The sequence below is a fragment of the Ambystoma mexicanum genome, chromosome 2q, assembly GCF_040938575.1.
Source record: "Ambystoma mexicanum isolate Mex_15411 chromosome 2q, UKY_AmexF1_1, whole genome shotgun sequence".
Lineage (NCBI taxonomy): Eukaryota > Metazoa > Chordata > Amphibia > Caudata > Ambystomatidae > Ambystoma > Ambystoma mexicanum.
The window spans coordinates 975,977,259-975,990,134 of NC_090924.1; the positions used below are offsets into that span (position 1 = coordinate 975,977,259).

General features: G+C 44.2%; 1 protein-coding gene across 2 annotated transcripts in view; it reads right to left on the reverse strand.

Moving 5' to 3' along the window:
- The window catches only part of ULK4 (unc-51 like kinase 4), a 2,742,936-nt gene that overhangs the window by 420,224 nt on the left and 2,309,836 nt on the right, over nucleotides 1–12,876 (reverse strand). For both annotated transcript variants that reach the window (XM_069648276.1, XM_069648275.1), the window contains exon 34: nucleotides 7,779–7,877. In XM_069648276.1, the coding sequence (XP_069504377.1) occupies nucleotides 7,779–7,877 (99 nt within the window). The remainder of the gene's footprint in view (nucleotides 1–7,778; nucleotides 7,878–12,876) is intronic.

The following is a 12,876-nucleotide window of genomic DNA, read 5'->3' on the forward strand; positions in this document are numbered from 1 at the left end:
GATCGTCCACACTCAACTCAGGAACCTTGACCTTGTATTGGAATATTGTTATCTTAACAAGGTATTCATTTGTAAATTGGTTATTAGCTATCTATGTGCTCACGCCGGTACTAATCTCGACCTTCCTTTACAGGTCAGCGGTATCCTGTGACGTCCATCCATCTTTGGGTCAATTAACTCCTCAGGCGATTGTTATTACACCCCTGAGAGGTGCATTGGCAGAAAGAACTCGTCGGCTACACGACGGGTTCAACTGCTGGAGAGAACTCTCACCAGGGATTCTACAGAGATCTGACAGCCTGTGGACACCGTAACGTTGGCTAGCTGGGCGCAGAGGGCCATTTGTCTCTACAGCAACTCCAACTGCGCGCTCTCCTCAGAGAGGAGGTGCAGTTTGTTGCTGAAGACAGATTGCAAGCTGGGTGATCTGGCCACATATGAAGCAGGGGAATCCGCTTAGTGTATGCTTCTCAGAGAAGCCTTTGCTAAGGAGATGGCGAAGTTCGTGGGGATTTGAAAAGGCACAATTGTCAATACAGAGGATTTTCCACAGCAGAGTTTTTTCCAAGACTGGTCGGCACTGAGGACGCTCAGCCGACCGATTCAGTTGTACGAGAAGGCCTCAAGGACCCAGAGCACAGTACTGGGAATCCAGGCAGAAGGACGCCTTTTCCCCCAGCAGAGGAAGGAACCCGAAAGGGTGCAGAGGAGGTGGCAATTTCAGATGGCAGAGTACAGCAGGTGGTGAGTGCGCTGAGCGAGCGATATCCCAGAGTAGGGGGACGGACAGAGCTGTTTATTGCCAAATGGCAGGAGTTATCAGGCAACTCTTGGGTTTTACAGACAGTGGCAGGTTTCATGGTGTTCACTGACTGCCCCAGACAAGTTCTGGGGCAGTCAGTTCTCGCCATATAAAATGAAGACCCGACTTCATTTTATATGGCGAGATGTGAAGAAGGGCTTTTGCAGATGGAATTACTGAGTCCAGTGGACAAGGGAGCACTAGAGTGGAGTACTTGGGTTGTTACTGAGTTCTACAGCCATATGTTCTTGGTCCACAGAAAAGGAAAGTCAAGGCCACTGATCAACTTAAAAAAGCTCAACGGTTGGTGGGTTTACAGGCACTTCAAGATGGAGTGGATCCACCTTCTCAGAGATATAGTCAGGAGAGCAGACAGGTTAGTACGGCTAGACTTGAAGGAAGCGTTCGACAATTCCAGTAGCGCCAGAACACCAGCGCTTCCTACGATTCCTTGAGGAAGGGAGAGATGGCAGTTCAAGTGCCTTCCCTTTGGGTTAGCCTCAGCACCTTGGGCATTCACCAAAGTGATGAGGCCGGTGGCAGGAGCCATACGAGAGAGAGGGATCAGGATAATAGTATACTTGGACGAAATCCTAATACTAGCTCAGGACAGGATAGCGCTGTTGGACCAAGTGCAATGTGTATGTTCTTTACTGACGTCCCTAGGTTTCCTGATCAATCGGCAGAAGACAGAACTGACTCTCAGTCAACGGATAGTTTCTGGGGTTTGTGATACACACCAGGAAGACTACGTTGGAACTACCCTAGCAGAAGATGAGAGAGAGCAAGAAGAAACTGAGGGGAGTTCTCAAGAGGATGCATATCTCACTGCAGATTCTAGCCAGTGTAGTAGGACTGCTAGCTTCATCAATTCAGGCTATCTTCCCAGGACCATTACATTACAAAGCGTTGCAGAGAATAAAGACCAGGCACCTGCAGGGTGGAAGTGCGTTATCACCAGTTAGTGCCCTTGGACGAAGAGGGGTAGACAGAATTGAGATGGTGGTTACAGAACACGGAAGCGTGGAATGGCAGAGCCATCTTCAGGGATGTTCCAGAGTTGGTCATAGAATCAGACGCAAGCAGATCCAGTTGGGGTGCAAGGTGCAGACAGCTGGAGACAGGAGGCAAGTGGTCCAAGGACGAACTAGATATCCACATCAATTGTTTGGAACTACTAGCATATTTGTTTGCAGTGAGGACACTTGCCAAAGACAAGGCGAATAGCTGCATTCTGCTCAAGAAAGACAATATCTCAGCAGTGCTGTATATACATTTTCTGGGAGGCGCATGCTCGAAAATGTTGGTGGAACTAGCACAGGACTTCTGACATTACTGTCTGGAGAAAAGGATAGCAGCAGCGGAGTACTTCCACAGGAGTCAGAATGTAGTTGCAGACTGGAACTCCTGTTACCTGGAAGACGCCAGCGATTGGACGTTAAACAGTGCAGTGTTTTCACAGTTGCAAGAGGTCTGGGGGCCTCCGGACATAGATCTCTTCAGCTCCAGGTTGAACGCTCAGATGCCCAGATATTTCAGTTGGCGGTTGGACCTGGGAGTGTTAGGCAAAGATGCATTCCTGCACAGCTGGACGGTAGAGGTCCATTAAGCTTTCCCCCTGAAAAGCCGGATGCTGGCGAAAGTCAGCAGTGAGAGAGCGGAGATAATAGTGATGGTGCTGCTGTGGAAATCCCAGGCTTAGTTTCCAGTTCTGATGGCACTTTCGTTGGATTTTCCGAGGATGATTTCCCAGCGAGACCTGTTGCTGAATTTGGGAGGTCAGGGACACCCTCTAGTACTAGCCAAGAGTCTTCAGCTAAAGGAATGCAGAGTTTCGGGAAAAGATGGGATTTGCCGGGGCTTTGGAGATTCGCTGCCGAGTGTATCAGAGACTCTTGGCCTCCCTCCATGCTTAGGGGCTATGGCGCTGCATGCAACAAATGGGAGACCTGGTACAGTCAGCAGAGTGTTCATCCTATTTCTGCACCTATTGTGTAGGCTCTAAATTTCTTGGCGAGTTTGTCTCAGGAATGCCAGGCTTTCCGGACCGGTTGTATACGAATTGTTCGTTTTACAACTGTTCGAATTACAATTGACCTTTTCACAATTGACCGAATTGTGAAGGTCAATTGTAACATATATGTGGGGGGAAACCCCCCACAACCCCCACCTAACGCCAAACCCCCCAAAACCCCTATATATATATAAATAAATATATATTACCAAACAGATATATATATATATTTATATATATATATATAAATGGTCAATTGTGAAAAGGTCAATTGTGACCCTTTAAATTCGGTCAATTGTTCATTCGAACAATTGTAAACGAACAATTTGGGTAATACCTTCCGGACCACAGGTCTGAATAAGCTGGCCATTGCGGTGAGTCACGAGAAGGCTGACGGTTTAGTGGTCGTAGATCAACCAGCCGTAGTCGGGTTACTGAGTGGAGTGAAGTTACACAAACCTCCTTCAACAAAATACTCCTTCCACTGGGACGTTGAGGCAGTGTTTCAGATATTCAAGCAATGACTAGAGAACGAGCAATTGTAACTACACACGTTATCTAGCAATGTAGCGATGTTGCTTTGCTTAGTGTTGTGTAGGAGAGTGTCAGATGTCAAGGCTTTGGAAATTAACAGGAAGGTTTTCTATCCCAAGGGGGTGGCATTTAACCTTGCGAAACGAAGGGCGGGTCGTCATAGATATCGTACCCATATTTCCCTAGTGAACCTAAGTTATGTGTTGCGCAGTGCATTACGGATTATGAGAAAGCTACAGAGAGCGTAAGGCCACCAGGGGTGCATTAATAGTTGATTGCTCGAAGAAAACCATTTCATGCAGTAGCTTCTGCCACCATAGCCAGGTGGGTTAGAGAAATTCCATGCACTTGCGTGTTCTTAATGTCAATAGCCTTAGTCAGATGGTTGTTTATTTTGTTCTCCCTTGTTCCCCCTCCCTTTGCTTGGTCATGCTCTGAAACACTTGTGTATGAGCGCGATATAAATAAAATATATCATAAGTTATGCAACTGACATCCGTTGATTTTGAGGCTTTTGGGGCTCATCCAGTAAGGGGTGCCATGGCTTCCAAGGCTTTCTCATTGGGGGCTTCTCTGCAGGATATTTTGAAGTCAGCTGTCTGGTCTAAAGAGGCTAATTTTAAGACTTTCTATTTTAAAACTTTTTCTTTCATGGCTGCGTCAGTGTTAGGTAGCTTTGAACAAGCATAATGCTCGCCTCTGGTCTTGACAAAGAATGAAGATTACCCAGGCTCACAGCGCAGGGAGTCTTGATTCTATTAAATACATGGAGGCGAGCATTATCCCACTCAAGATAAGCAGAGAGTGGGAATGTGGTTTTATCGATGCAGTTTGTTTTGCATATTGTGGTAATGTGCTACTGGTGTATTCCGTCCTTTACTGTTTGTATGTTTCTTTGTTCACAGTAGACAAGCACAAAAATGGCTAGAGATGTGGACGGCGGTGGTGTGCGGTTTCAGAGGTCATTCAAGGTGGGTCGCCGGTTACTGTTCAGTGGTGTACACGAGGGAGCCGTTGTTCGTAGCGAATACTTCGTAGGACCAAGGGTTGAGTGGCGAATTGGTCTAGCTTCCGGTTCATCAAAAGAAAGAGGAAGGGAACCAGACAGGACGTAACATAAGGGAGATGCTGGGCCAGGATTGGCTGATTTTGGAAGTGGACAAAACTACTTATACACAGTGGATTTATGGTGATTTGTAGTCTCTTATGTTAAAGGTTTTATTTAGTTCTTCATTCTCACCCAGAGGAAATAACCAAAGATACTGGAGGGAGGGGATTGAGAGGTTGGGGTGATGGGGAAGAGAAAGAAAGGGAGAGTGGTAGCTCGGCCTACGATATGCCAAGCACAGCTATTTTTGTAATATTTATTTATTTTTGATGTTTATAAAGAGCTACATGCAGAAGAAACTGCTTCAGAGTGCCAAATAGACAAATAATTGGGGATTATAAACAGAAAATAATTCTACATGTCAGCAAATAAAGGCTATTATTGTCATTCAGTGGGAAAATGTGCCATCTAAGCACAATATAGTCTTCACACTGCTGCTTCAGGCTAGCCAGTCAGGCAATATCTACTCCCCTCAGGGTCAATAATATACCACATGTAATTAATTTGCACTCATAAAGAATTGGGATGAATCTGGACAATTCGTCCCTTCTCCCCATAGGGGAGCCACCCTCTTTGAGGCTAGGGAGATGAGCGCTCTAAGCAATACTCTCCCTAGGGGTTTGGGCAAGTGGGATCTCGCTGGGATTTACACCCTTCTTGGGGTCAAGGACTTGCATTCCAATAATCAACTCTCAGACTAAACCACTATTTTTGCCTCTATGGATGTTGGAAAGACTTTGGCATCTCCTGTTACAACTACAATCCTTCTTTCATTCTATTAGCATCACGCAACGCGAACATCGCTTGAAGTCTGAAGGCCATGATCAAGTAAGTCGGACACAATTCCGTTTATTCCAATGATATGTATAGGAGAGAGCGCGGACTGTAAATGGATGAGAGACTCCTTGCGTGAACAAAGCGAGGCCCACAAGCTGGAGGCTGAACGGCAGGTGCTTTGACTGAGCAAGAGGCTCCATTTAGGGGAAGAGATACGACTGGAAGACAACAATCTTCTCTGGTGCCATGATCACTGAAAAGCAGTGGTGGTCCCAGGGCCCAGCAATCGATGCTGAGACCGGACATAGGAAAGGAGCTGGGTCTCTGAGCTCCACCTGGCAAGCGCCTTTTCCGCTGAGAGAAGTACCGACAGGGAAAGAAAGGCTAACGACTTGTGGATGTCAGAGAGGCCTATGACTGTTGGTTTCCAGGAGTACAGAAACGGACACAGGTACGAGAAACAGAGAGAATGGAACAGGCCCACGGCCCGCTGAAACAGAGTGAGAGATATGAACATGGTCTATCGCGTATAGGCGCGTTATAAATGCCATATCATATCATATATCAAGGCTGGAATAGCCGCAGTAAACCACAAGAATTTAGCAGAAGCTAACAGGCATACGGTCTAGCTAAAACAGACTGAACGAGATACAAACACTGTATATGAAGGCTGAAATAGCTGCCAAATGCACAGGAACCTAAGAGAGCCTAACAGGCACACGCTCTTTAAAAAACAGAGCGAAAGAAGTACGTATGCTTTATACCTAGCCTGGAAAAGCCGACAATGCCACTAAAGACGGACGGACATATGCCCTACGTGCAACAGAGTGAAAGGAACATGAATGCCCTGAAGCAAGGCTAGCAACATTTATGAGGCCACAGGAATCTACAATACCTGAACGGGTATACACCATTGAGAAAAAAGACACCTACCAACGAGCCACATGACTTTGGGGAGTCCCAGAGCCACGAAGTTGGGAGACAAAGAAGTGTCTTTTCGAGTAATCCTGGAGGGATTTGGACATTTGAAATAAAACTCGAGAAAAGTAAAAGAAGAAACAGTTTTCTTTATCAAGGGGAGAGTGCAACCTATTTCAGACTGAGAGCAAGTCAATTAGAAGTTGGGCCAGGGAGAGGTAATACCAAGGCTATTGTGCAAGCCTCCCCTTTTTCCCATTTAGGCAGGTGTTTTTTTCTAAAGTGGTGGGCCAGTATTCAGACAGAAGACTTTTTACTTTGGACTTGACGTGTATCTTTAGCTTTAGTTTTTCTAGGTAGTGAACTTCCCTCGTAGTGATAGAGCTATGTAGGCGCTTTTGTTTTATTTAAATAAACATCTTTATCTATGACCCAATGTAGTCCGAGTCCTCCTTCTGGTTCACCAGAGAATACATCGACAGATGTGGAAAACGCAGTATGTCAATGGCTACTGTCAGATAATGTGCACTACTATTGATGCAGGCCTTCTATAGTAAGTTAAAATGGAGATCGTTATTGACCTCCTCTCAGCCAAACAGAATGTTCAGAGTGCAGTCAATAACTATTGGTATTGACTGCATTCTGAATATTCTACCTTCAAACGCAGACAGGGAAACAGCAAACCAACTTCCAGACATGATTTCGTTTAATAAAACATACTCTCTCTGGGAGGATCTTTTTTCCTACTGCAGCACCCAATTTACTGCCCCAAAGAGAAAGCTAAAACATGTGCAAATGTTTGTCATTGTTATAGAGAAACCACTTCTTTTGACATTAGACGTAATGCATACTCATGTTAAAACCCTTCCAATTCACCAAAGTTTGCAATTAAAATGTTTAACTTATGAAGACACCCTTTTTTTAAAAAAAAATTACCAAATAAAAGCACATTTAATTTACTAACAAGGTTTGTGTATTTATTTTAGTCACTATTAACCTTTTTCTACTTAATGACAACCCTGAGACCTATATTGCTATTACTACTATATGCTAATATCCTTAAAGATATTGGGAGGGGCCATTATCACTTTGGATAGTGACCCCTCCCCCACACATATGTCTGTCAGCTGCGCCACGGGCCATAACTTGTGGGCGGGTTCTTATCCCGCAATGATGCCTCCCTCGGTTGATAAGGTTATAACAATAATGTTTTTCCTGCAGTAGTCTCATTTCGTAGTTTGCAGCTTTTTCCCCTTTTGATCAACAAGGCAAGTTTCAAGCATCAGAGTTTGGCTTGGGGCCAGTACCACATAGAAAGATTGTAAATGCTTCCATCTTTTGAACATACACAGGAGATGCATCTTTATTCACATGTGTTAATTTGTTTTAGGGGTAAACACATTGCTTAACACATTATTCAAAATCATAGGTCAAAATCGTCAACATTTCCACAATTACATTTGTATCAAACTGCTCTGCAAATAGCAGTGTAATAAAATACCTTCAAATGTCCTTTCGACCAGACTAATAAAAACCGAGATTCACTGTGGAGATGAAACATAACTTAAATGTGCAATCCAAGCTAAGCAATATTCTACTAGATTTGAACAGGAGCCAGTTCTTACCAGTTGAACCAGAAGGCTAATTAGGTCCATCAGGGGCTTGTTGATAAGCAGAAGTTCCTCTGCAGCATGAGTGTCTCCGCCTGAGCCAGATTTCTGTGCCTTCATAAGAGAAGAAATAGGATAAAAAGAACTCTGGTTGAACGCTGAGCTTTGAGATACACAGAGGTTGATGCACATCTGAAATTAAAATAGACAGATGCATTCTGCAACTGTATGGCAGGCTAATTGGGCCAATAGTTTACACTTTACGGAGCAGGGGTAGGAAGATTCATGTTGTGACATCTGATCACAATCAACTACATTTCTTTCTCCCAAATACTTTGAGTTTTCATCAAAGAAACATGAACATGTATCGTAGAATGCATAGCCATATTCTGGATTCCTAAAACAGAGTTACATACAATATCATGATCTCCCTGCCCAACAGTGTGTAATATCAGTTAAACCGATTTTCAACCGTTAATGCTCTTTCCCCTCCCCATTTTCAACATGAGAGCAAATTCCATTCTTCTGTGTTTCAAAGGAAGAGGGTTTCTCAATGAAAGAACATATTTATCCAATATTTTCGAGAACTTATGAGTTCATTACCTCAGACTTTCACAGGTATACCAATGATCATTTGTAAATGACTGGACCTGTTCAAGGAGGAGGAAATAGCTCATTCATTAGAATAACTAAATCAAGAGATGCATCTTCGATTCCATCTCTTCGTAGCCCCCTATCCATGGCCTCATACGCAACAACCACCAATCCACCCTATTTCTTTCACCCATTGGTAGTTGGTTGGAACCCCTGATGATATTTACTTCATGGCTATCAACCCTTTTGCTACAATACATCATGAGTGTATGAATCTGTAGGTCAATTTGCATTTCGTCAATAAGGGTGGTAATTTTACCAAATACATAAGTATTTTTCCCAAGGATTGCAGAAGGATGGCCCAAAATTCCAGCAACTTCAGGTAGGGCAAAGGTGGATTAATTTATCTTACATTTCGTGCAGTCTGAAAGTATCGACTCATCCATACTTTGTTTTATAACTAGGGTAATATACGTACGGAGAAAAATATTACATTGGACTTGTTTGAGTTTAGCATTCCTAGAAACCTTCTAAACACGTAAAGCTACTCTTCTCCATTCTAAGTCGGTAATTCTGTCCTGATATATGCCTTCCATCAGGCCTTGTTAGCCAATTGCGTCCTAGCTTGGTCAGAATATACTACCTTGTGCCCCTACTCAACTCCATAAATGCCAAAAATAAATGGAGGTTCTTGTTTTTTTGGGAAACCCACCCAACCATCATTAGTCGCTTTTGTTAGGCTAGAAAACTGTAAGACGTGGCCGGCCGACTACATACTGTTTCCTCATTTCAATAAATGTGAGACACTTTGTCCTAATAAAATCTCCCAGGATGATACAGCCAAATGTTTTCGATAGGCCGAGGTCAGAACTTGTGACCCTCCGGCTCCTGCCAACTGTCAGTAATATTTATATGGGACACGATTTTGCAAAAGAAGGAATACTTTACTTACCTGTAACTCCTGTTCTCCAGCATTGGTATCTTTCATGAATTCACATACTTTTGAATATTCCCCGTCGTCAGAATGGGAATCCTCTGTAAGATTAGAGCAGTTTACATTTTTTAAACTGCTTGTCACTTTTTTTGTGCTCCATTAGAGTCATTTTGGGTCATATTACCCACAGCCAATTAGACAGGTCCCCTTAGCTCCAACCCTGGTGGTGTGTAGGATCAGAAATGAGAGCCAGACACAATGTTGTCATGTTTCTTTCAAAGATATATATTACATGAAAATGGGTTGGGAAAATGCTTCTCTGACCCTATGCTAAAGAGGAGTTTCCCTACCTGTAAACCAAAATTAAGGAGTCTGTCTGCATCAGGATGTCAATAACTGAAAAGACCTCCTTTTGTCCAAAACATTCTATCCAAACCCTGACTCTACAAACAAAACAATAAAATGCATAAGGAAATATCTTCAACTTGATACTGACAAAAAGTGTTCACAACCGAAGAAAGAATAGTTCCAACAAAAATGTTGTCCATGGTAGAAGCCCTTGGTTCCAACAGGTGGACCATTCCCCTGGATTCTTAACTAGAATGAAAATAGTCTCTTTCACTAACAGTTCCTTTGTATCTTGCCTTGATTCACAATGGTCCTGTTTAGGAAACAAATTCTGTAACAGTCTTTCTTTAACACAACGTTGTCCTTGGTTCAGAAAACATTGTCTTTCTTTAACATTACTGGAAGCTTTGCAAATTGCCTGGTATACTCCCCTGATGGATTTCTTTATACAATGCTGACTGCGTAGTGTACTCACCTGCCAGGTCTTTACTTGTGGTTCTCACTTGCCTGGTATACTCTCCTGCCAGGACTTCTTATGTAATTCAATTGCCTGATGTCTTGCTATGCCAGGGCTTCTCATGCGTTTCACAGCTCCTCTGTATCACCAATACTGTATCTATTGCTCTTGGCTTGGTTTATGGGTTTGCCGCAAGGTTTGTTCAAGATTTGACCCACAATTTCACTTCATGCATCCATAGGTCATTGGGGATTGTACTTTGCCGTTTCTATATTCAAACAATCTTCTCGTAGCATTAATAATGATATTACGTTCACTTGCTTCGGGTGGACTCACCGGTCTTATCCAGCGTCTCTGGTCCGGTTTGCGCTTCTGCAGCATGTTGCTTTCACCCATTTCCTCACTGGAGTGTGCAGACGTTCTTCCGGCTTGTTTCGCGGCTCCGCAGTCACACACCTGCTACTCTTCAGGTCCCGGGAATGGAAAACGCTGCCTTCTAGACCTGCTGAGCGCCGATGACCTTTTGCGCGCATCCCAGCGTCTCCACCGCATTTCGATCTCCAGCACAGTATCTCTCCCTCCGACGTGGCAGCATTCCTTGCTCCACCACACTGGTACGTGATCTCCATGTTCGTGGACCTTGGAATTGGAGTCCACGACTTCTCCTGCACTTCCTCTCCGAATAGATCGCTCGACATATTTAAATGTCCCACGCACAGGTGTTTCGGAAAAACAACTAGACTGAATATTGTGTTTCAAGCTCTTGGTACTCCTGTTCAAACTCCTGCAGCCTCCTCTTCTTAGTACTTGTGGAATTCTGGGAGTTAAAGTCCATAGTTGTCATAGGACACATGGTATTTGAACAGTTCTTCTTGGTAATTTTACATAAAGGTATTTCAGAAGGAAAAGGTATTGTGTTGGAGCTTTGTGTGTTTCTGTCATAGGTGGGTGTTTGACCAGAAAAATATGAAGAAGGGGTTTCTTTACTTCTTCTACAAGGGGGAACAAACAGTTGACAATATGCCATTATGGTCTCGGGTATATGTGTGTCTTCCTGATGGAAAAAGTTATTGGGTATTAGAGGGTCTTCCTCATGGGTAAGGAAAGATACTGCATCTCGTCCAATTAAGTCATGACATCTACCTGGTAGTTGTCTCCTCCCATGTGATCCTCCCCCATAAATGCGCCCCCAGTGTTAGGATCAGGTAGCGGCTGCCATCCCCTGGCCACATGGACAGAGGTCACCGCCGGGGAATCTGTGATGACTCCATTGGAATCGTCACAGTGACCATCTTGCATGTGAATACATGAAAAATACCAATGCTGGATAACAGGAGTTACTGGTAAGTGAATCATTCCTTCTACAGCATTGGATCTTTCATGGATTCACATGCTCTTGAAAAGGATTATACAGCAGTATGTATACACAACCTAAAATGGGCAGAAGCATAGCTCAACAGAAATAACCAACTCAGCTCATGCCAACAGGTTGTGAAGCACTGCCTGGCTGACTCGGGGCTCCTCCCAGGAATCCCTATTGATGCAGTAGAACCTTTTAACGGTATGGATAGACCTCCACATAGCTGCCCGCAGATGTCAAGCAGAGTGTTAGGCAGAAACCTGTGCAGTTCCCTTAGGGAACACTGCAAAAAGTTTAAGACTACAGGTGTTAGCAGTAAACCCAATTGGTAGCAGTCTGTACCACCCAGATTTACCTGGTAGCTGTGGCTGAGCAGTCAGACTTCTCTCAAGAAGAGTTAGGCAGTATATAGAGTAAACACATTAGGTACAAAGGTACAGTAGCACAAGCAAACACTGACCAGAGCTTTGGTATAAAAGTATATAATTATGTATTTAAAAACACACTTGTAAAAATACACTGGCACTAATATGTCAAGCAAGTTCAAACACAGTCACTAGAAATATATACACCTCCCTAATTAATTATTCGGCAAGTCTAAGTTAAGACACCACTTATTTGCAACACAGAGGTGACTGCGTAACCTTAGATGGTACTCCAATAATTCAGTTTAAAAAGGGAGAGAAAAGGGAGAATTAGGAAAACACACAATACCAGCACTTTTAAAGAACCACAGCAAGTCAAGAAAGGCAGGGTCTACTGTAGAGAAAAAAGTTCATAGGCCAGGCCCACTCTTGGAGAGAGCAAGGCGGAATGTGCCCAAGATCACACAGTTGAAGTACACTTTAAAAGTCTTTGCAGATAGTTCAACAAGGAGTTAGATCAGTTCAGAAAAGTTAGTTAACAGGTCCGAGGTCACCCCAGGATAGAGAGTCAAGGATTTACGGGACACCTTAGACAGTCTGTTGCAAGGGAGACCAGGTGGGACACAGTACCTGAAATGGTGAGAAAGCTCCAGCGGGGGCAGTTGTTCCTGGCAGCGGGTGCAAGTCGGTGCTTCGTCCAGGGGAAGAGAAGATCTCGATGTGGAGGAAAGCTGGAGGTCGTTGCACTGCCAGGAAAGAAACAAGCCGCAGAGTTTCCCGGTTAAAAGGTACTACCGTTTTATTTGCGGTAGTGGTGAAGCGTGGCTATCCGGCCGCCGGGGTGCTTGGCACGGGCGATTCGACCACGAGACATTCCAGGAAGGCGAAAAAAGGGCGAACTGGTTAACCCCACCAGCTCAAAGGAAGAAGACTCTCCTAGAAGAATATCTTCTCTGTCGTTGGGAAGTGGCGAGTTCGGTTCAACAGGGCTCCACCGGTGGTGTCATCGTTGCAGGTCGGCTCAACTTCTGCCTCTTCGGATTCTTTAGGTCCTG